The following is a 25,363-nucleotide window of genomic DNA, read 5'->3' as shown; positions in this document are numbered from 1 at the left end:
ATCACCCACAGAGAACCACTGTCATTGCATCAATGTATTTCCTTCCACATATTTAATATTCAGAAGTATATGCTTTGCTCAATTTTGTATATTTTTTCCTTCCTTTTAATATTTACAACATGAGCATTTCTCCCACATTATTGAATAGACTTCGGTAATGTTGTATTTAATACTACACGGTGTCCCATACTCCGGATGTACTGTAATTTATTTGACCTTGATTTTTATATGCTGAAGTCATTTCCACATGTTTGATTTTTATAGATGAACATTCTTTTGCATTTTTCTTTTTTTTTTTAAATTTTATCATATCAACATATTCCGACATGTGAAAATACTACATCAAAAATTGTAGATTCTTTTAAGGCTCCTGGTACATCTTGCCAAATTGCTTTCCAGAAAGGCATTCAGATGTATATTCTATCTGCATCATGTAAGTGCTTATCAATTAAACTTTTGCCAGCGTGCATATTATAATTAAAAACAGAACACAGAAACCTTTTTCAATGTGATAAGTTTAAAATGGCCTACATTTTCACATGTATTCCTTTGATACAAAGGGTGAATGGTTTACATATTTTTCTAATGAGGCATTGATATTTTTCTTGCTGATGTTAATATATATATTAAGTTAAATATAACTATAATAAATTATATAATATAAAATAATATATAATAAAATATAAATATGTACATTAAATTTATCAAGACAGAATGAGAGACAGAGTATAATTAGTCTCCTGTTTTAAAAATTTGTTGAAAATAATGTTTCAAATTTGTCATTTGACTTTTCATTTTTTTGCTGATTGTTTTTGACATACAGAAGTTTTAAATTTTGTGTGTTCAACATGTGATTTTCCACTTTATGATTTCCTCTACTTCTTTTTTGATTAAAGTGTCCTTGGCCATTTCGAATCTTAATTATTATAATTATTTAATTATGTTTACCTTATTTTTTAATCCGTTAAAAATTATTTAATCAGTTAAAAAATAATTAAATGATATTTAATTCTGATTTCTACTTGATTGGGGGGTGTAATATGGCATAAGTTTCCAATTTTATTTTTTCCCTCAAAAGAGCCAATTTTGTCACTCCATTTGTTTCCAAAAGGCCTTTTACAAAATTTATTTTTTTATTGAATTATAGTTGAATTATAACATTGTGTTAATTACTGCTGTACAGCAAAGTGACTCAGTTATACATATATACATTCTTTTTCACATTCTTTTCCATTATAGTTTATCACAGGATATTGAATATACTTCCCTGTGCTATACAGTAGGACCTTGGTGTTTATCCATTCTTATATATGCCAGTTTGCATCTTCTAATCCCAAACTCCCACTCCTACCCTCTACTACCCGTCCCCCTTGGCAACCACCAGCCTATTCTCTATGTCCCTGGTTTTGTTTCTGTTTGATAGATAGGTTCATTGTGTCATATATTAGATTCCACATGTAAGTATATCATATGGTACTTGTCTTGCTCTTTCTGACTTACTTTGCTTAGTATGATAATCTCTAGTTGCATCCATGTTGCTGCAAATGGCATTATTTCATTCTTTTTTACGACTAAGTAGTATTCCATTGTATATATGTACCACATCTTCTTTATCCATTCACCTGTTGAGGGACATTTAGGTTGTTTCCATGTATTGGCTCTTGTGAATAGTGCTGCTATGAACACAGGGGTGCATGTATCTTTTTGAGTTATAGTTTTGTCCAGATATATGCCCAGGAGTGGGATTGCTTGATCATATGGTAATTCTATTTTTAGTTTTCTGAGGAACCTCCATACTGTTTTCCACAGTGACTGCACCAACTTACATTCCCACCAACAGTGTAAGAGTGCTCCCTTTTCTCCACACCCTCTCTAACATTTGTTATTTGTAGACTTTTTTAATGATGGCCATTCTGACCAGTGTGAGGTGGTACCTCATTGTAGTTTTGATTTGCATTTCTCTAATTAGTGATGTTAAGCATATTTTCATGTGCCTACTGTCCATCTGTATAACTTCTTTGGAGGAATGTCTCTTTAGGTTTTCTGCCCATTCAGAAGGCCTTTTTAGCCAGATATGGGTTCTTCCAAAATCAGAGAATCTCCTTTCCAGTTGGCCATGGAAAAGGGTTATCAGACATGGTAACTTCAGCTGGTAATGAAACTGGACTGGTTTTCTACCTCCTATGTGGCCACCAGCAAAAGGATACTAAAGGAGTAGGAGGGACCAGCCTGGAGTTGGAAGGGGTGGTAAGAGTGGTGCACCGTCACCCTCTCCCTAGGCTCCAAGGACAGCTCAGCTCATGGGCATAGAAAAGCTCTGAACAAAAGGGGGATTTACAGATCTGGCCTCTGTGCCCTTTATTTATTTAGAAAGCACTGTCTCTTTTATTTTACTTTTTTTTTTTAAGATTTATTTATTATTTACTTATTTTAGGCTGCATCGGGTCTTAGTTGCGGCACGTGGGATCTTCGTTGACGCACGTGGGATCTTTTATCGTGTGGTGCGCGGGCTTCTCTCTAGTTGTGGCCTGCAGGTTTTCTCTTGTCTAGTTGTGGCACGTAGGCTCCAGGGTGCGTGGGCTCTGTAGTTGTGGCGCGTGGGTTCCAGAGCATGAGGGCTCTGTAGTTTGCGGCACACGGGCTCTAGTTGAGACGCGCGAGCTCAGTAGTTGTGGCACGTAGGCTTTCGTTACCCTGCGGCATGTAGGATCTTAGTTCCCCAACAAGGGATCGAACCCTCATCCCCTACATTGTAAGGCAGATTCTTTACCACTGAACCACCAGGGAAGTCCCTCTGTTTCCTTTAGAAAGCCCTTTTCCACCGGCACTGTCAGCTCCCAGACTGCCTGGCTTATTGCAGGTGCTTACTGTAGCTGACCATTGTTACCAGCTCCCAAATATTCCATTGCAGAGCTCCATAATTAGGAAGACCAGTTGTCTACCGGCACCCTGAGGCCCTTGCTTAACACTGAAGGGACCTAAACCTGCCCTCTGCCCCCCGAAAAAACAAAACCCAAAACCAAAAAACTAATGGTGTCCCCTGAACCTGAGCATGAGCTCCATCCCTGGCCCTTTAAACAGAGTCGGCCCATCCTCATACCACCTCAGTGAGTACATTAAACCCTGTTGCTGTAGGCAACAGGACCTGTCTACAATATTTATCCAAGATCTTTTTTGCCTTTGGAATCATTGTTCTTGATTTCTTGATCTTTGATTCACTCTGCCTGTCAAGTTTTGACATCTCCTCTGTCTTTTGCAACCGGTTTGCATTATCTCTCTCTCTCTCTTTTCTTTTTTTTTTTTTTTGGCCGTGCCACACGCGGCCTGGAGGATCTTAGTTACCTGATCAGGGATCAAACCTGGGCCCTTGGCAGTGAGAGCGAGGATCCCTAATCACTGGACCACCAGGGAATTCCCTGGATTCTCTTCTCACCTCTTGGCTTGGCACCTCCCTTGATTTTAACGTCAGTCTCAGAGAACTTTCACCAAGTGCGCCAGTAGCCCCTCTTCCAAGGAAGGAGGCACGTAGGCCGTGGGATGACCTCTGTGGAAGACAGAGTCTGGCAATTTACCTGAATCCTGACAGCTTGCATGCCTTTCCATTCACCTTGGCCGGGTTACTAGGAAATACTGGAGAGATGGCAAAACAGGGACTTGGGACTCTCAATGCCTGTCAAGTTGGTTTAACTCTCACTTTGTCATAAAGGGACACATAAGAAAAACATAATTATCTGCCAAGCCAGATGAATTGAGTCAACCCCACTGATCAATAGCTCACCAGATGGGGCAGCCGAAGACTCTCACATCCCATTCCGTCCTCATCAGCAATTTGATATGTAGGAACTAGAATGTGTGTTTCAATTGACTGTGGTCTACTTCCCAGCAATTAAAACTACAGATAAATGACCTCAAATACTTCAAAGGCCAGAAATTAGCAAAGTCTTTTATTAGCCTCTGTCATCTAGGTGTGGTCATTGTGCTGCTCTGCCTGGCACTGAGACACTGAGTGATCTCATAAAACATAACCTAGAGCATAACATTTTCCTGCTCAAAACCACTCCAGAGTCCTTGCTGTGACCCAGGAGGCCCTCCTTGCACTGGCCCCTGCCCACTTCTCTGATCATCTCTATCACTACTCCCTACCCCCATGCTCAGTCTGCTTTAGCCACACATGCCCTGCTCAGTGTTGCTTCAGAACACCCCAGTTCATTTCCCTCTGCTGGGAACATTCTTTCCCCAGGCTTTCATGGCCCTATTCCTGACTTCATGCAGAGAGAGAGATCAAATGTCATCTCCTCAGAGAGGTCTTCTTTGATCACCTTACTTAAAAGAGCAGCCTCGGTCACTCTCAATTCCCTGCTTTATTTTTCTCCATAACAGTTTATCTGACATTTTATTCACACAGAAACACACACACACACACGCACGCACGCACTTTCATTTATTGTCTCCCCACTAGAATGTAAGCTCTGTGAAGGCAGAAACACTGATTTGTTCATCTAGATGTTTACCCACCTTGATCAGCATCTGACACAGAGTAGACAGCCAACAACTGGTAGCTTAAAAATATTCAAATGTGAATAGCATAGGTTATATAAGTCTAGAGAAAGACTGCCTTCCAAGACCCCAACTATAATAGCTCAACTTTCACCACCTAGGACTCTATGATTGTATCATGATAGGAAACTGGCTTTTAACCCATTCTGCCAAGGATTGTATAAGAAGGAAAATTCTGGAAAATAGTATTTAATGAGATTTATGTATGAGGATCTTTCACATGGATTAGCTGATTAATCCTCACTGAAGTTCTTTAAGGCAGCCGTTATCTCCATTATCACAGATAAGGACATTTACACTGAAACTTTACCTTGCATAATGCCATGTGTATTAAAGGTACATGATTCAGGAACTCAGATCTTTTTGACTCCAACGATCAGGCTTTTTTTCTTTTTCTTTTTTCCAGTCTTTTTTCTACTATGGTACACTGCCTCCCATGGAATATTGTCAGAGATGCTTAACATACATTAACTATTCAGAAAAAGAGAGCCCAGATGACTTAACCAGTAACACAGCTCCTGAGAAGTGTAACTCATCCCTAGGTTTTCTGACACCCACCCAGCCTAGCAAGTCACAGCATAAAATAAGTAAAGTGTAAAAGACCATGAGACATTTGTGCCCTACCCCTAGGAACTAGAGACCTCCACAACTTGTTATGCTGCAGTGGACAGAGTCATTTCTGAGGTTTTACCTTCCAAAGATGGTGGAGGTGCTGAATTTTTGGAAAGAGACAAGACAGTAAGACAGCTGGTTCTTATAAAAAGACAGTATATATTCATTTGCTCATTTAATAAATATGTATTGAGTGGTGACCACGGGCTAAGCACAGAACTAAGCACTGAGGACATAGTAATGAATAAATAAGATAGACATTGTCGTTGGTCTCATGGATCTTAACGACTAAAAAGGATCTTACTGAGCTAAAATTATGCTGCTGCCATAAAACTGTTATGATTTCATTCACTCACACAATCAAGAAATATTTATTGATTACATACTACATGTTGTGGTAAGAGAAGGAAATAAAATGGTGAGCAAAACCAGACATGATTCCTGCCTTCATGGAGCTTACAGTCTAATGAGGAAGATGTTAAATAATTACACACATACAAGGTGCTATGAGATCCTACAATTAGGGGAAACTGACTTCATCAGATTAGGAGATTCTTGCTTGAGGAAGTTCCACTTAAGCTGAGACTTGAATGATAAACAGGAGTTAAAACTAGGCAATGACGGGAGGGAAGAACATTCCAGACAACTCAGTGTATAAGATCCTGCTGTAGAAGGAAGGATGGTGAGCAGGAAGGACTTTGAAAGAGGTCACTGTGACTAGAGAGTTGGAAATAAGGAGTGCCCTGGTCTCAGGTGGGCCTGAGCAGTAGGCAGGGGCAGACCGGTCAGGTAGTGCACATTCCCAGTTGGTCTCTAGGTTAATAGACAGGGTACCGCAGCAATTCCATGCTGGAGACACAGAGATTTGAGGCAGAGAGGCTCATTGCATCAGCAGGAAGAAGACTAGATGCTCACTAGGGTCTACACTAAAACCAAGGCTCTGCTTCTTCCCACCCAGGGCGACATGGAGGGAGGAATGTCTTTTCTGAATCTTCCTTTCCAGAGTGCCATATTCAATATGCTCTTTTGGGAGCCCACTGAATTAGATTTAAGTTCTTCACCTGTTACCTGTAAGTTCTTCAGCTATTAAGAGGACATAAAAATACTTTCTTTTCAGGATTCTTATGAGAATCAAATGAGTGTATTAAAGCACTTAGCACAGTGTTTGGCTTATGGAGAGTATTCAAGAAATAACAACTATTATTTTTCTTAGTCTGTTAAATGGAGACAATGGTTACCTCACATGGTTATGAAGACCTGTGATTAGATCACTGTACGTGGAAGCATGAGGCTAGGCCTCCTCTGCGCAGTCGTGTTGCCAATATGAAGAGCCAGGCGCCTACTTTTTCCAGAGCGTATTCTAATGCTCCTTGCGAAAGCTGGGCCATTGCCTTCTTCATGATGTGTAAATGATGAACCTCGTGCATTCTTTTTTTTAAAATTTATTTATTTATTCATTTATTTTTGGCTGCTTTGGGTCTTCATTGCTGCGCGTTGGCTTTCTATAGTTGCAGCAAGCCGGGGGCTACTCGTTGCTCTGCAGCATGTGGGATCTTCCCGGACCAGGGCTCGAACCCGTGTCCCCTGAATTGGCAGGCAGATTCTCAACCACCGCGCCACCAGGGAAGCCCCCTCAGGGAAGCCCCCTCGTGCATTCTTTTAAAAACAATCTCTCTTTTCTCACGTTTCTAAGTTTATGCTTATCTTTCCCTTTATTAATCTCTGTCCCCACACCAGGCAGGGAAGCCCTGAAATAAGAAGGTACGTCTATCACGCCCAGCCGGGTGTTGGCCCTGCCGCGGAGCCCGCCAGCAATCTGCCCGAAGAACCTGGGTCACGGCGCGGCGGGACCGGCCAATCAGAAGAAGTTTGGCCCTCTGCAGTTTCCGTCCGCTCACTAGGAGGCGCTGCGGCCGCCGCGGCGGCTCCCGGGGCTATCGCGGGCCGGGGCGGTTGGACTGGCGGCTGACGCTCGTGGCCATGGAGTGGGGTTCGGAGTCGGGAGCTGTGAGGCGGTACCGCATCGGAGGGGAGCGCCGGGACGGCCCGGCGGCCGCGCCGCAACTGGAGAGGGAGGCCCTGGCGCAGGAGCCCCCGGCGGACGCGTGCGGCGGCGGCGGCGCGAGGACGCGGAAGCGGAGCGGGGAGGGGAGCGGCGGCGCGAGCCGGGGCGCGGGGACCGGACTGTCTGAGGCGCGCGCCGCGCTGGGGCTGGCGCTTTACCTGCTCGCGCTGCGGGCGCTCGTGCAGCTCTCGCTGCAGCAGCTCGTGGTGCGTCGGGCCGCTGTTGGGCACCGCGGAGAGTTCGACGCACGCCAAGCCAGGTACCGCCGCCTCCGCCGGGCCCGGGCGTCCCTTTTCGGTGCGGGATGCCGCACCTGTGTGCACCTGACCCCGCGGGGCCTCCTGGGCTCGCCGCCCCCGCCCGGCTGCACGTGGGGTGGGGTTGCCTGGCGCGTCCCCCTTCTGGAGTCCCAATTTGCGGGACGCGGGGGTCGCGCGGCCCCCTATTAAGCTCGTGGTACACGTGCGGGTGGCCAGGGTGATTGCGCCGGCTTTTCCATCCCTTTTTTGCCTCACCTGTAGATGGTTTGGTTATTAGTAATCGCCCATCTTTCGGAGCAACTTACGCTTTTTACTAGCTCTCCTACTTTGCAAGTGAGATGGAAGGCTGTGAGGTTTGTGGACCCAGTTCGGTTTTCTGGGAAGGGTCCGAAGGGGCTAATGCAGTGGTCTAAATCTTTGAGGGCCACAGGTCTCAAACCTGAGAGCTATGGAGGCTCTCCCTGGAAGACGGCACATTCAAAATTTTACTATTTCAGAACTTCTCAGTTTCCTGGAGTTTGTCCTTGGGTCCTTGGTGTGTGAGGTTTGGCTTTTTCTTTAAAAAAAAACACAAGAGACCTTTACGTATACTAGGAAATGTGAATTAAGTCAAAGGTATTGTGACCTAAATGTGTCAAAGCTCATAAAATCATAAGCTAGCAGACTTTTCAACAGCCTTGGTGTTTTAGAAAACTTTTAAGTACAAAGTGCTGGAAGCTTATTTTCTTAAAGGCTTTCTGAAACGCCTCCCCACCCCCTGTTTTCCTCACTTGGAATGCAGTGAAAAGACAAAAAATTTTTTTGTTTGTTTTAGGGGTAGAGTTGGTTTTGGCCTGAATTGAAGTTACTTGGCCTTGTGTGCACAATGGGAGGGCTGAGTCCATTCTTCAAAAGTTTTTCTTTGCTTATTTAACCTCTTGACTTAATTGTCTTTGCTCTTGGTTTCTGCTACTTAGAATCAGTAACCCAGCATCAGTAACCCTCCAGAGTGTGACACAATGAAATTGTATTCTGTTCTGTCTAGCCATCAGCAGTTATACGTTTTGAATAAAATCCCTTGTCTTTGTATTGATTCGATATGGGGGTTGGGAGAAGTTGGGAGTGGAGTGAGTGTAGAAAACTGAAGGGATGAACTCATGGAAGGCCAAATAAAATGATGGAACTTTGCAAGTGATTTTCACATGTTACCTGAAATACTAAAGGCAGCCTCTTTTATGTGAGAAGTCAGAGAACTTGTTCTTTGGAAAGGGGAAGTGTGGAGGAAGAGTTGCTCTGTGCGAAGTGTTAGTCTTAAGCCTAGGACGCCTTGTCATCATGATTCTTCTGGTTGCTTCCAGGGATTATCTTGAACACATAACATCCATTGGCCCCAGGACTACAGGAAGTCCAGAAAATGAAATTCTGACAGTGCGTTACCTTTTGGAACAGATTAAACTGATTGAAGTTCAGAGCAACAGCCTTCACAGAATTTCAGTAGATGTACAACGGCCCACAGGCTCCTTTAGCATTGACTTTTTGGGAGGGTTTACAAGCTACTATGACAACATCACCAACGTTGTGGTAAAGCTGGAACCCAGAGATGGAGCCCAGCATGCTGTCCTGGCCAACTGTCATTTTGACTCAGTGGCAAACTCACCAGGTTTGTGCCTGTTTTTTAGTCATTTTGAAATCCTCACAACAAGGAAGCTTGTTAACTCCAAGCTGCTTGAGCAACTGTGGGCACTATTTTCTTAGACAAATCTTCTTTTCATTGTGATGGAAGATAGGATGGTTAGAATAATTATCATTTAGTTTAAGGTCTACCTTTCAGTATTCTCTCAAGTGCTTTGTTTACTTAATTTTTAAACATTAGTGCCAGCAGCCCAGCGACAGGGCATCGAGTATTTCTGGCAGACTGAAATAGCCTTATCAGTGTTACCAGTGTGTGTTCTTCAGTCATGGAGTTAGGTCCTGCCACTTCAAGTGTTTGCTCAGCTAGGTGTCGTGCTAGGCTTTGGGGTTGTGGGATGAAGGAACTGTACTGGCCTTCAAGGGACACATGGTTTGGAGGCTCACTCTCCTAGCAGTTTCTGTCGACCTGTAATGTGAGAATGTTGGTCCATTGGGGATGCCATACTGGTAGAGTACCTCATTAATCCATAAATCTTGCCCTGAAAATACTTCGGCAGAATAGAGTACTTGATGTTTAGGACAGTGCCTGACCAGTAAATATTTGTTGAATTCAGTATCTCCTAAATTGAACTTCAATTTTTTAGAGTAAGATTCCTCAGAAAAAGGTTTTCAGTAGCTAGAAATTGTAAATAGGGAAGAATAGAAAATAATAGCAATTTGCAATGAGATGGCATCTAGTTCAATCCCCTCATTTGACACAGGAGTACTCTTAGCTGATCACCACTGATCTGAGACAGGGCCAGGACCTGGGTTTCCTGGCTAGTCAGTTCTTTTAGCTATATTTGAAAGGAAGGAGAGTATTAGGATGTAGTTAATGTTCCCTTTGGCAAACTACTTAACTTCTTTCCTCAGTTTCTAATCTGAAAAATGGCGATATAACAGTACTTTCCTAATGGCATTGCTTAGAGGATTAAATGCGGATTAAATACGAGTAAAATAGTAGAATAGCAACTGGCATGAAAAATCCTTTTTTTGCTATTAGTAGTTATTTAATATTAAGTACTTGCGGATTGCTTAAACTTAAACCAGCCCCAATATGAACATCTAGAGTTATACAAACTATAAATTAAAATTTGCGTGCTTGATAAAATTATTCATACTAGGATATCTTTAATTAGGAATCTTGCCAATTGCATTTAGAATGTAACATGCTTTTTCAAAAATTAGTATACACTCATCTGTTTTATAAAGTCAGAAATACCTTTGTGTGTGCTGGGGAAATTAGTGGTCTTGTATGTCCATTTCAAAGCGGTAATAAAATACGCATCACCCTGTGCCCACTATTTTGATGCTTAAAATCTAGGAAGGGACAAATTAACATCATGGGTATTTAAGAGCATTATATAAGAAAGACATCTATACAAGTATCAGAAACAAACAGTACCAAATGTTAGAAATCATATATATGAAGTCCAGTAATGAAAGGATGGCATTTTGTGGGTTACTGGAACCCATTTTTTTTTTTTTTTTTTCCCCCCTGGTACGCGGACCTCTCACTGTTGTGACCTCTCCTGTTGCGGAGCACAGGCTCTGGATGTGCAGGCTCAGCGGCCATGGCTCATGGGCCCAGCCTCTCCGCGGCATGTGGGATCTTCCCGGACCGGGGCACGAACCCATGTCCCCTGCATCGGCAGGTGGACTCTCAACCACTGCGCCACCAGGGAAGCCCCTGGAACCCATTTTTAACTAAAATTTTGTAAGGATACCCATGCCAACAATCTCAGGGAAACTTCTGTCATTAATAAATTGTTAAAAATAGTTTTAAAAACGTTCATAAAATAGATTGTCACCTAAATTATTTTAGTGGATGAACAAACTGAAACATGGTTATTTTTTAAGGGTACTTCTCAGCAAGGTATCTGGAACTTAGGAACTGATACCAATTAGGAGTAATGTTACCCACAGAAAAAGGCCTTAAATATCTTCTTGGGTTTGCTGCATGGTTCCAGGTTGTTACTCTGGGGCTGGCTTCAGTTTCAGGGTTAATTCTAAATGGAAAGGGATGTTGGTTAAGCATCCAGCCCTTATAGATACTGTCCTCTAACTTTCCTTCACTTTCTTAAAGATGTCTAACCCTTCTCTAGGTTTATTCTCAGACACCAGAACCATTAAAATAAAGGAAGATAAAAGGACAGTTTAACTTTTAATCAACTCTATAGAGATATATATCTTTAAATTTCCATTTCTCTTCCTTTGAATAAAGAAAAATTTTACTGCTTTTTATTTTAAAGTAAGTCACAGTCTCAAAGTTAAAAATCATTTGTTTCCTTTGGTTTTTGAAAGGTGGCACTTTTTACTGATAGCTACATTATACTTCCTCCTTGATAGTACTTAGGTAATTATTACTTTGTTTCACTTCGATTAAAATACAATCCAGTAATCACTACTGAGACAAGTATAGCTAATAAGTAGTTTCCTCTCAAGTAGGAATGGGGTCTGGAATTTAACAGCACCAAAACAAGCATTTTAGCTGGCTGCAGAGCCTTCCTTAAGTTTGCAAAGAGAAGGAAAAGCTAACACTGAATGCCTACCACAGGCTAGGCACTGTGCATTACCTTGTAATCCTCACAACACAACTGTGAAATATAGATGTTATTAATCTGCTCTCTAGACCAGGAAATAGTAAAGGGGCAGAGCTAGAATTTACATCCAAGTCTTTTCTTACTCTAAAACCCACACTATTCTCTGTAGCACCCTGCCTCCCACGTGTAAACCCAGAAGTGCTGTTGCCTGGGTTGTTACTGTGCCTATTTACTTTGATTATTCTTTGAACTTTTTATTATGGAAAATTTCAAATATATACAGAAAGAGAATTGTTTAATGAACCTGAGTGTACCAGTCACCCAGCTTCAACAGTTCAATCTTGCTTCTTCTCTACTGCCCTACCCCCCACCCCGACCTTGACTATTTTAAAGCAGATCTCAGCTATATCAGTTCCTCTGTAAGTATTTTGGGCTGTATTGTTGAAAGATAAGGACTCTTTTTTTTTTTTTTTGACATGCTCATAACACCATGAAAAACTTAACAATAATTCCTTAATATCATCAAATATCCAGTCAGTTCCTTAATGACTTCTTATGGTACTTTAAAGAAAAGTCTTGGCCCTAAAATCAGAAAAAAGTTTCTGAATTAAGAGGTTAAGTGATTTGATGAGGTTCTCTGCTTTATCAGTGCTGGGACCAAAGATTACTACTCAGGTCATTAGTCTCCTTTCCTGTATCTTATTAGATTGGGTGTCTTCTTTGTACTTTTTCATCACATGATCCCCTTGGAGAAACTTTAAAAAATGCTACACTATCCATACTGATCCCTCTTATGATTTTTAGCAGGAAAACTAGCAGGAAGGGAGTGGGTGGCAGTTGGAGATGACATAGGAAACCGTGAACACCAGAAGTGAGGATACTACAGAGGACGTGGAATAAGGATAAAGAATTTTAAAAATTGCTTTGGGTGATGAGAATGCCAGTTTTCAATATTGCCTTAGGTTCCTTCTGGTTGATTATTCAACAGGTATTAATTGAGCAACTATTGCGGGGCCAGGCACAGTTCCAGATACTGAGAGTAAATCAGCAAGCAAACCAAAGATTCCTGTTCTCCTGGAGTTTACTGCTGGTGGGTGTAGTTATCACCAGATGATGACAGAGCTATGCTACTTGCAGCTATTGTGATGCTTCCTTGATGAGAAAACTCTGTTTCTTGCCATAATGGTTCATACTGTAAAGGTTTTAAAATCTGAGAAGCAAATCTGTTTTTCTGATTTAAAGGTGCCAGTGATGATGCAGTTAGCTGTTCAGTGATGCTGGAAGTCCTTCGTGTCTTGTCAACATCTTCAGAAGCCTTACATCATGCTGTCATATTTCTCTTTAATGGTGCTGAGGAAAATGTCTTGCAAGTGAGATTTTACTGTTTTAAAGACTAGGCTTGAGTAATAATGGTAATGAGAATAATAATAATAACAGTAGCTAACATTTATGCATTTTGATTATTCATTCGAGTAGTATCATAAAATGACATGCAAAAGAGATACTGTACTGGGCTGTACTTTAAAAAAATCTACAGCCACTTATGTATACATGTTTAATATTTGAAAACTTAACTTAGAACAGATCGTCTTGTCAGTGTTTTTTCATAAAAGGGCTCTGTGATGGCATAATTTTTCACCTCAGGTTTTCTAGAGTTTCAGAGATGTTTTGAGGCAGGCACACGGCATGAATGCCCAACCACAGGGATAGCGCCTTCCCTTCTATTGTTTTGCACAGGCTCACACTTACTAAAGATGTTGTTTGGCTCCACTCATGGAAATCAGGCTGCCTTCTGTGAAGAGTGACTTTCTGCTGAGCAAACTGCACATGGCCATTAGGCAGAGAGAGACACACAGATAGATGTCTTTAGATCCTGCCTTTGAAAAATATGATTGTTTTTTTTTTATTCTTCCCCTCATCAACATAGACGTCCTTAAAAAAAGCAAAATAAAGACTTTAATAGTATAAGATTGTTTAACTGATATCTGTTTTCTTTCCTTCTCATTCAGGCCAGTCATGGTTTTATTACCCAGCACCCGTGGGCCAGCTTGATTCGTGCATTTATTAACCTGGAGGCCGCAGGTGTAGGAGGGAAAGAACTTGTATTCCAAACAGGTGTGTGAGGCTGTACGTTGTATATTTTAATGCTATTTTTGTTTTTATAAAATGGAAGTTTTTTGAATGTAAATAATCTAATGAAATGAACATTCTTTTAAAATCATGAGACAGTTTTAGCTTGTCTTTTTGAAGTTTTTAACAAAATAATATTAATGTTAATGTCATAAAAATCCAGTAATATGAATCAGAGTTCAAAGCTCAGATTTGTTTGGTTAGGGCATACTAAAATCTGATGTTGGTCGTTTCATGCCATTTTCCTGCTCTATTAGAAATTTGGGTAATGTATTTTAGCCAGAGATGTAGCATTTGCTAGAAGCTTAATAATGAGGAGTATTTTGAGGTATTAGGTGGGCTAGGGGAAGTGAGGAAGGTGATATGGGAACTTGTTTTTTATTTTTTAGCACCCTTCACAGACATGATATTGCTTAAGTTATAGAGATATGCTAAGTATGTCTTCATAACCTAAACAGTACCACATTTTAATATTCTCCATCCAACTTACTTTAGACTTTTACCACTCAAAATGAATGTGTATTTTAACTTCAGCCAAACCTATGAGCATCTCAAGGTTATGAGGTCAGAAGCAAGGTTCTCCCTTCTTTTCACCTCAAACCTTTCTGTTTACTCTTCATCTGAATAATGAGAAGAAGCTGGTACCTAATATCTATAGGGGTCGGTGGATGCAACACTATTATCCATTTTCCTCTAATTCTTGGATGTCCGTCAGGGTAAGAGGAACACTTGATATAACAACCACCAGATCAAAAAGCAGCAAGAGAACATTCTGTAAGCAAAGAGGACACTGTGTCTTTCTTTTCTCTGGTGAAAATACTAGGGCTGCACATGGGCAGGAGTGTGTCTTTGTATATTTTCCCTACTGGAAGCGTACTATAATTTAAGTACCTTCACATCCATACTTTTTAATTTGTTATCACTGGACCCTGCCCCTGTACTTCTAGGACCCAAAGAAGAACCAGTCTAAGGTTTAGTGTGTGCCTTTCCTGAATTTTTCTGTGCATATTTATTAATGCATACATATTCTGTGTGTATATATTAATATATCTTTCGTACATATAATCCAGAGAGGTTAAAACACATTTACCTAACTCCTGGGTATACATTCAAAAACAAAAACAGACAGAGACATTAATTTGAATAGTTACATGCACTGCAATGTTCCTAGCAGCATTATTTACAATTGCCAAGATATGGAAGCAACCTAAGTGTCCATCGACAGGTGAATGGATAGTGTGTGTGTGTACACAATGGAACACTCCTCAGCCATGAAAAAGAATGAAATTTTGCCATTTGCAGCAATGTGAATGGACTTGGAGGGCATTATGCTAAGTGAAATCAGTCAGAGAAGGACAAATACTGTATATCACTTATATGTGGAATCTAAAAAATACAACAGACTAGTAAATATAACAAAAAAGAGGCAGACTCACAGATATAGAGCACAAACTAGTGGTTACCAGGGAGGAGGGGAGGGGCACTATAGGGGTAGGGGAGTAGGAGGTACAAACTATTGGGTGTAAGACAGGGTCAAGGATGTGTTGTGCAACATGGGGAATATAGCCAATATTTTGTAATAACTTTAAATGGAAAGTAACCTTTAAAAATTGCATTTAAAAAAAAATACTTACCTAGGGTTAGCAAGGGCTAGACCCAAGTCATTTAATTTATTTATTTACATTTATTGAGTACTCATTTATGCTAGGTCTAATTTACAGTCCCTGCTCTTTTTACTAAATGCGGACAGTTAGACATAAAAATTCTACAGTTTACATTTTAGATATAATTGCATTATTTGGAAGGATATAAACAAACTGTTAATAACAGTCACTACTGGATGGTGGGCATTGCTGTCAGAGCTGTGGTGGGTGTGACTAGAGTGGAGGATGGGGCAAAATGTGAAAAGCCAATTTGAACTCTCCACTGCTTCATAAACTTACAATCAGAATTGCCATTACAGCTTTACTGATACTCTTTATAGTTTTCTGTATTGTTTAAATTTTTTGCATTTCATATGATTACTTTAATAATAAAAACAGACTTGTTACTACTTAGCAATATATATACAATTTAAATGTTTTACTCATTCTAAAATCCTCGTATTTCAAAATTAAGTTTTTTCTAGAGGGGCATCCTACAAATATTTGTAAAGAATGTTTCTCCCCTTTCTTTGAGTCTTTGTATGCTGTTTTCCCTCTAGGTTTTGGTAGCTTATTCTTGTGGCTAAACTGTATACCTGAAAGCTTTCTGGGCACTTTCTGACAGTCTAATACCTTTCCCAGTATTTCTCTCACTTCCAGATGCCCTTCCTACAAAAAACTAGCTTTCTTGTGGGGATTGCTTTCAGAAAGCTAGTTAGTGTTGCTTCCATGTCTGAAGAGGGAGGATGAGGCCTCCTGGGTCTGGAGTCCTGGGGAGCTCTGCCAGACCACCCTGTCCTCAGCTTCTGCAACAGGCGCTTTTATCCTACACAGTAGCGCTTGTCCTGCCCTGGGAACGTTTCCGTTAAAAACAGTTTGTCCTCTCTAGTGCTCCATTGTCACTTCAGAGAGACATTCGTTTGGGGAGTTTTTAGTGACTAGAATAATCATTACTACCTAATTTTTAAAAAAATTTGTTTTATTTATTTATTTTCGGCTGCATTGGGTCTTCGTTGCTGCATGTGGGCTTTCTCTAGATGCCGCGACTGGGGGCTACTCTTCATTGTGGTGCACGGGCTTCTCATCGCGGTGGCTTCTCTTGTTGCGGAGCGCGGGTTCTAGGCACGCGGGTTTCAGTAGTTGTGGCACATGGGCTCAGTAGTTGTGGCTCGCGGGCTCTAGAGCGCAGGCTCAGTAGCTCTGGCGCACAGGCTTAGTTGCTCCGCGGCATGTGGGATCTTCCCGGGCCTGGGCTCGAACCCGTGTCCCCTGCATTGGCAGGCGGATTCTCAACCACTGCGCCACTAGGGAAGCCCCTTAGAGTATTTTTTGAGGTTCATCCATGTTGTAGCATGTATCGGTACTTCATTCTTTTTCTTTTTTTTTTTTTTTCCACCACGTGGCTTGCGGGATCTTAGTTCCCCCCAGGAATTGAACCCGAGCCCTTGGCAGTGGAAGCGCAGAGTCCTGATCACTGAACCGCCAGGGATTCCCAAGTACTTCATTCTTTTTTATGGCTAGATTATATTACATTGTATGGATATCCTGCATTTCATTGATCCATTCATCAGCTGATGGACATCTGGATTGTTTCCACTTTTAGGCTATTATGAATAATGCCACTATGAGCATTTGTGTGTAAGTCTTTGTGTGGACATATAGTTTAATTTCTTTTGGGTGGATTCCTAAGAATGGAATTCCTGGGTCATATGGTAAATTTATGTTTTAACTTTTTAAGAAACTGCTAAACCAAATAAGTTTTATTTTAGAAGAAATGTAAATTCAGATAACAGAATTTTTTTAATACTAGATTTTCAAAAAGTAAGTAGAATGATAATGCCCAGTTCTGATGAATACAGAGGAACAGGCATTTTCAAACACTATTGGTGGAAGTATAGATTGGTGCAGTTTTGGGGCAGTTTGGCCATATGTATCACTTTAAAAAACGTACAGACCCTTCTGTCCAGCAGGTCCACTTGCAGGAATTTATCCTGTAGAAATAGTTGCACATAGACACATAGGTCTAAGTACTGCATAATCTTCTCAGCTTTTTTTTAGTAAGAATGAAAAACTGAAAACACCTTCCACGTCCATGCATAAGGGACTGGTTATATTAGTGTTGAGTTAATAAACATCTTACTTGGCTTCCATAATAATATTCTCTGCTCTCAGTCTCCTTTTTTAGTTCCTCCTTTTTTTGTTTATTCTGGGCATTGATGCTACCAACTAAAGTTAGAAGAAAGCAGAGCAGAGGGAATGATGCTTGGTGTGAGTTGGTTCTGGACTTCCAGGGAACTTTGACTTTTCATTGTTGACATTGCAATCTGCCTCCCCTCAATATCACACATGCTCATGCCCTTTGCTTTAAGAAAGATGGGATGCATTCTTGAAGAAGAAATGGGTACACAAGAAACTGGAAGCATCATGGGATTTAGATGATGGCAGGAGAAAGACTATAAGGTGAAAATATTTCTGTGTGTGCCTCCCACCTTCCTCTGTGAGATAATTAAGATAAGAGCTTTCTGGGGGAGGCAGGATAGGTGGTGATTAAGAGCACAGCCTCTGTGTTCTGCTGACCCAAGTTCGAATCTCAGCTGTAGCATTGCAACCTTGGAGCTCCATGCTTCAGCTCCTCATCAGTAAAACTGGGATAATATAGGATTAATAACCAGTGCGTAGAATCCTCAAGTCTGTAATTTCTTGTTTAAGAGCTGCCTTTGCCCTGTTTATATCACAGAGAGTATCTTACTCAGTAGTTCATCTGCCTTCCCCATCCCAGTCTCCCTAGTCTTCCCTTTTTCACCAACACTTGACCTGTCTGTGACCTGTAGGCCTCAGTGGACAATCAGTGAGAGGATGGAGTAGGGCTGGAGCACTACTGTGCAGCAGTGTGATCTGAAAGGGGTCAAAGGCCAGGTAGTGGCTATTCAAAACCCTTTCCTACTGATGGATCTTACGTTTTTCTCAAATATTTTTTATGGTACAATGCATAAAGTGAACTTAAACTTGATGATATCCTTAGGTGTCTTTATTTCATCTTTTATTATAAACTAAGAAAAGTACACAGCTCTGAGAGTGCTCAGCTTAATGAATTTTTACAGACTAAGTCATGTAACTAGAACCCAGCTCAAGATTGAGAGTATTGAGAGTACTCCAGAAGCCTGAAGCCTCCTCTGTGTCCCTTCTCAGTCTTCTTTCCCCAAGATACCCCATTCTAACTTATGCCTTGATAGATTTAATCTTGCTTGTGTTTGAACTTTCTGTAAATTGACTCATACGCTATGTTTTCTTTTGTGTATGGCTTTTTTTCACTCAGTATTATGTCTGTAAGATTCCTCTATGTTGTGTTTAGTTCATTCTTTTTCATTGCTGAATAATATTCCATTGACAAGGATATCCATTCTACTAGTGATGTTAGGTTGCTTCTAGGCTTTGGCTCTTATGATTGGTTTTAGGAACATTCTTATGAGTGTCTTCAGCACACATGTTTGTGTATGCACGTTTCTGAGTGGAACTACTGAGTCATAAGGTGTGTGTAATTTCAGCTTTGGTAGATAACTTTTGGTAGATATATGCCATACTTGGATGCAAAAATCCTAAATAAAATATTAATACTGGTCCTGAATCCAGCAATATATGTGTAGTTATGTGTATGTGTATATGTGTACATATATGTACATACAAAAAAGATAATGCTTTCCAACCAAGTTGAGCTTATTTCAGGAATACAAGATTTTTTAAGTTTCAGGTGTACAACATAGTGACTCAGTATTTGTATATATTGCAAAATGATCATCAGTAAGTCTTGTTAACACTCATCACCATAAAGTTGCAAATTTTTTTTCTTATGCTGAGAACTTTTAAGACCTGTTCTCTTAGCAACTTTCAAGTATACGAGACAGTATTATTAACTTAATTACCATGCTGTACATACACTACATCCCCATGACTTATTTATTTTATAACTGGAAGTTTGTACTTTTTGACCACCTTCACCCATTTCACCCATCTCCCAACCTCCCCATCTCTGGCAACCACCAACCTGTTCTCTGTATCTATGAAGTCCTCTTTTTTTTTTTTTTTTGGTCAAGATTCCACCTATAAGTGAGATTGTATGGTATTTTTCTATCTCTGTCTGGCTTATTTCACTTAGGATAGGCTGAATAATATTCCATTGCGTGCGTGTGTGTATACACACACACACACACACATTTTCTTTATCCGTTCATCCATTGATGACACGGTTGCTTCCATGTCTTGGCTATTGTAAATAATGCTGCAGTGAACATGGGGGTGCAGATATCTTTCTGAGTTAGATTTTTTTTGGATAAATACCTACAAGTGGAATCATACAGTAGGTCTATTTTTAAATTTTTTGAGGAACATCAGTACTGTTTTTCATAGTGGCTGCACCAATTTACTTTCCCACCAAATTCACAAGGGTTGCCTTTTTTCCACGTCCTCACCAACACTTACTTCTTGTCTTTTTGGTAATAGCCATTCTGACAGGTATGAGATGATATCTCACTGTGGTTTTGATTTGCATATCCCTGATGATTAGTGATGTTGAGCACCTTTCAGGGACCTCTTGGCCATCTGTTTGTCGTCTTTGGAAAAAATGTCTATTCAGGTTGTCTGTCCATGTTTCAATCAGATTGTTTGGGGGGTTTTTTGCTCTTGGTTTGTATGAATTCTTTATATTTTAGATATTAACCCCTTATCAGAAATGTGATTTGAAAATATTTTCTCTCATTCAGTACACTGCCTTTTTTATTTTGTTGATGGTTTCCTTTGCTGCGCAGAGGCTTTTTAGTTTGAAGTAGTCCCATTTGTTTGTTTTTTGCTTTTGTTGCCTTTGCTTTTGGTGTCAAAACCAAAGAATCATCACCAGGACCAGTGTCAAGGAGCTTACTGCCTATGGTTTCTCCTTGGAATTATATGATTTCAGTCTTTTAAAGTTTATTTATTTATTTATTCTGGCCACATGGCTTGCGGGATCTTAGTTCCCCAACCAGGGATCAAACCCGCCACCCCTGCATTGGAAGCTTGGAGTCTTAACTACTGGACCGCCAGGGAAGTCCCTGATTTCAGTCTTATATGTTCAAATCTTCAACCCATTTTGAGTTAATTTTTGTGTATGGTGTAAGATAGTGGTCCCTTTCCATTATTTTGCTTGTGGCAGTTCAGTTTTCCCAATATCATTTATTTGAAAAGACTGTCCCTCACCAATTGTGTATTCTTGGCTCTTTTGTTGTAAATTAGTTGACCATATATATGTGAGTTTACTTCTGAACTCTATTCTGTTCCATTGATCTATGTTTCTTTTTTTATGCCAGTATTATACTGTTTTCATTACTAGCGCTTTGTAATATAGTTTGCAATCAGGAACTGTGATGTCTCTAGCTTTGTTCTTCTTGCTTAAAGTCGCTTTGGCTATTTGGGGTCTTTTGTGGTTTCATACAAATTTTAGGATTGTTTGTTCTATTTCTGTGAAAAATGCCATTGGAATTTTGGTAGGGATTGCATTGAATCTCTAGATGCTTTGTGTGGCACAGACATTTTAACAATATTAATTTTTCCAGTCTGTGAGCACACAGTTTCTTCCATTTATTTGTGTTATCTTCAATTTCTTTCATCAGTGTCTTAAAGTTTTCAGTGTACATTTCTTTCACCTCCTTAGTTAAATTTATTCCTTGGTATTTTATGCTTTTTGATGCAATTGGATATGGGATTATTTTCTTAATTTCTCTTTCTGATAGTTCATTATTAGTGTATAGAAATGCAAATGATTTTGTGGAATGATTTTACATCCTGCAGTTTTACTAATGGTAAATGAAGATGGCTTAATATTTGAGTCACTCCATGTAGTTCACCACATTATCAGAGTAAGGGAGAAAAACCATCTCAATTGATAATCTCAGCATAATCATCTCAGTAGATAAAGAGCAAGGATATGTTCCTTCAATAACAGTACATTTATCACACTCAAAAAGTTTGACATTAATATAAAACTGTTAGGGCTTCCCTGGTGGCACAGTGGTTGAGAGTCCACCTGCCGATGCAGGGGATACGGGTTCGTGCCCTGGTCCGGGAAGATCCCACATACCGCGAAGCGGCTGGGCCCGTGAGCCATGGCCGCTGGGCCTGCGCGTCCGGAGCCTGTGCTCCGCAAAGGGAGAGGCCACAACAGTGAGAGGCCCGCGTACTGCAAAAAAAAAAAAAAACCCCAAAAAACCCCCCAAAAAAAACTGTTAGTGAATAAACAGTACCTATTCAGATTTCTATTGTTCTGATAACATCCTTTGTTTTGTTTTTTAGTCTGAGTTCCAATCCGGGATCAAATGTCAGATGTATTTTGATACATCACAGTCATTATATAACACGCACATAAAAAATATCAGTGTGAACTTAATTATTATAAAGTGAATACCCTTCTAACCCCCACGTGTGAAAGAGGATAGACTCTTTTTTTTTTTTTTTTTTTTTTGCGGTACGTGGGCCTCTCCCTGTTGTGGCCTCTCCCATTGCAGAGCACAGGCTCCGGACGTGCAGGCTCAGCGGCCATGGCTCACGGGCCCAGCCGCTCCGCGGCATGTGGGATCTTCCCGGACCGGGGCACGAACCCGTGTCCCCTGCATCGGCAGGCGGACTCTCAACCACTGCGCCACCAGGGGATCCCGAGGATAGACTCTTGCTACACCCTCCCAGAAGTTTTCCACCTGCCCCTTCACAAATACAACTCCCTCCCTCTCATCTAAGGTTAGCCATTATTCTAATTTTTATGATCATTACTTTCTTTCCTTTATAGTTTAGCTTTACCTGTTTTTCAATGTGGTTTTAATATTTTAATCATAAAACTTTATTAATATCTAATTGTAATAGTAATAATATTTTAATATTTTAACATGATATGGTTTGATAATCTGCTTCCCCACCATCATTTTTCTTTTTCCTTTTACATTTGTGTTCTTCTCAGTGCATCACATCAGAAGCATGTAATGTCTGTCTGATTACTGACGGTGTTAACCTTCTATCACTTGATTATATTTGCCAGGTTTTTGTACTTTGTAAAGTTACACCTTTGTAATAAATAGTTTGAGGCTGTGTAGATACCCTGTTTCTTGTGAAACTTTGATCCTAGTTTTAGCAATCATTGATGATTCTTGCCCCAAAGCATTTTTACTATAATGTTAGCCAGATGCTGTTTTCTGGGTCCGTCATTCCGTCTGTAGTTAATAGTTGGAGTTCGCTAGAAGGAAGGCTTTCTCTTCTCTCTTGTGTGTATTTATTTCAGTGTTTCATGTATGTTTTATTTTATGGATTTTATATTCTGTTACAATCATTTTGATGCATGAATTGTTCCAGTTTAGGCCAGTGGCAGCCCCTTCAGCTGGTGCCTGTCCCTTTGACATGTCTCTGACATGTTTGTTTGAGCACCTTCTTACTTTCTGGCACAAGATGATCCCACTTATCAGTATTTTCCTAGGCTCAGATCTGGAATTGGGCATGTCTCTAGGGAGAACTGGTTCTTTTAGTGGATAATTGTATTCAGAAGCAAAGATCTTGGTGCTGAGTAGGTTTTTTTAAAAAATATTTATCCTATTTGGGGTTTGTAGGGCTTTTTGAATTCGTAGCTTGGTATTTAAGTTTTGGGAAATTATTGGCCTTTACCTCTTTAAACATTGCTTCTACTCCATTCTTTCTCCTCTTCCTCTGAGATTCCAGTTACTCATGTTAGACCTTTTCACTGTATCCCATATGTATTATAAGCATTTCTATGTTTTCCATCCCTATTTCCTTCTGTGCTTTAATTCTCTGGATCTATATTTTTTTCTTCTGTTGTGTTTAACTTTGTATTAAACTATATATGTATTAAAATTCTTAACATCAATTATTATGCTTTTCGGTTCCAGGGTTTCCATTTGACTAGGTCTCTCACTCTCTCTTGTTAATAGGTTGTAGTTGTCTAGTGAAATTCTTGCTGTCATCTGTGTTTTTGAATAATTAATAGTATTTATTTTAAAATCCATGCCTGGTAACTCCAGTCTCTGGGTCACTTGGGTGTCTGGTTCTGTAGTGTTTCTCCACCCCTTCCCTCCCCCACCGTTTATGGTTATTTTTCTGTAGGAAAGCAAATTGATTATCTGTTTATAAAGTTATAAAAATGTTAATATTCTTAGATTTCCTGAAATACAGTTACTTGATCTGTCTACAGCAGACAACTTTTTGGTAAATTTAGTTGTAATATACAACCCTTGAATCTCAGTGGATTACAATAGCAAAGGCTTATTTGTTGCTTGCATTACATCTGGTTCCTGAGTAACTGCAGCTACATCCCATGGTTATTATGTTCTATGTGTCTTATTCATTCTGAGACCTAGGCTGAAGGAGAAGCCCTCATCAGGGATGTTTTAATCTCAGGGCCAAAGTTAATGGGAGAGATGGACCATGTGATGGTTCTTCAGAGTCTTCTCAGTTGAAGTTCATTTCTCTCCCATTCACAATCAATTGACTGAAGCAATTTATGTATGTGCTACTTCCCCAGGGAGGCATTATAAGTTATATGGGAGGGAGGAGTGAATAATTGGGAACAGTAATACAATTTATCTTGCTATCCTAAAGAAAAAATTCCCACATTTGAAAAAAGCTGTATGTACATGAAGATGTCAATGCAGAATTATTAACAGTGATAAAAATTTATAGTAGTAAGGAACTTTATGATATATTCAGTGATTATGCAGTTCTTAAAATGATTATTGTAATATCTAGCAACATAGGAAAATGCATTTAGTACACTGTTAAGTGAAAGAGCAATGTAGAGAGTATATATACACTATCAGTACAGCTATGTACACACAGTCATACATTTGTAAGAAAATAGAAAAATGATGATAGTTATCTTAGTGGTTTTTCATTTTTAAACTTAAAGTTTTTATAGTGCTGTTATTTTTTATTTTTTTTTTTGCGGTATGCGGGCCTCTTACTGTTGTGGCATCTCCCATTGCGGAGCACAGGCTCCGGACGCACGGGCTCAGCGGCCATGGCTCACGGCCCAGCCGCTCCATGGCATGTGGGATCTTCCCGGACCGGGGCCCGAATCTGTGTCCCCTGCATCGGCAGGCAGACTTTCAACCACTGCGCCACCAGGGAAGCCCTAGTGCTGTTATTTTATAATTAAAAGCAATTTTGTTTTCTTAAAGGTTATTTTTCATTCTAAAAAGTCATACACATTTATCAAAGAAATGTTGGAAAATACAGAAAACAGGATTAAAAAAAACAAACTCTTGACCTATCTCCCCAAATCACCACAGTAACTATTTCAGGTGTGTTTAAAAAATTACTATATTAAAAATATTTACCAGATTAACCTTGTATTATGTTGTCATGTTTCATTTCAGGTCCTGAAAATCCTTGGTTGGTCCAAGCTTATGTTTCAGCAGCTAAACACCCTTTTGCTTCCGTGGTGGCTCAGGAGGTTTTCCAGAGTGGAATCATTCCTTCAGATACTGACTTTCGTATCTACAGGGATTTTGGGAACATTCCAGGTATTCTGTCAGTCGTTACGGGCTTTTTTGTGACAGTGATTAATCAAAAACAAGTTTTACATTTTGGAAGTTTGTGAGTGAGCAGCATTTTCTGAGAGCAAATTCTCTATGTGAAAACTGCATATTTTGACTTACTGAAAGAGAGACCCTGATAGTTTCTTTTTCTTTTAAACTCCAGTCTAAGTTAAATGCTTCCCTTTTCTAGAACATGTCATCTTGACCCACAGTGTGACAGAACAGGGGAGAACTGGTTAGCACTTCATTCCCAAAAGATGGTAATAGATCCTTCAGGGGTCTTTTTCATTGTTATCTTGCTGTGCCAACTGCCCTGGGGGCTTGTACAGCTTATTTGAAGTTA

The 25,363-nt window shown here is 40.2% G+C and overlaps 1 protein-coding gene across 1 annotated transcript in view; it reads left to right on the top strand.

Moving 5' to 3' along the window:
• The first annotated feature begins 7,120 nt into the window (after window positions 1-7,120).
• Window positions 7,121-25,363, top strand: part of ERMP1 (endoplasmic reticulum metallopeptidase 1) — a 53,423-nt gene continuing 35,180 nt past the window's right edge. The window contains exons 1-5 of the mRNA XM_060014724.1: window positions 7,121-7,493; window positions 8,832-9,133; window positions 12,930-13,057; window positions 13,697-13,802; window positions 24,859-25,005. Coding sequence (XP_059870707.1) covers window positions 7,150-7,493; window positions 8,832-9,133; window positions 12,930-13,057; window positions 13,697-13,802; window positions 24,859-25,005 — 1,027 coding nt within the window. The 5' untranslated portion in view covers window positions 7,121-7,149. The remainder of the gene's footprint in view (window positions 7,494-8,831; window positions 9,134-12,929; window positions 13,058-13,696; window positions 13,803-24,858; window positions 25,006-25,363) is intronic.

This window comes from Delphinus delphis, chromosome 6, assembly GCF_949987515.2.
Source record: "Delphinus delphis chromosome 6, mDelDel1.2, whole genome shotgun sequence".
Classification (NCBI taxonomy): Eukaryota; Metazoa; Chordata; class Mammalia; order Artiodactyla; family Delphinidae; genus Delphinus; species Delphinus delphis.
The sequence above is the reverse complement of the archived record's forward strand: the minus strand, read 5'-3'. Positions and strand labels throughout refer to the sequence as shown.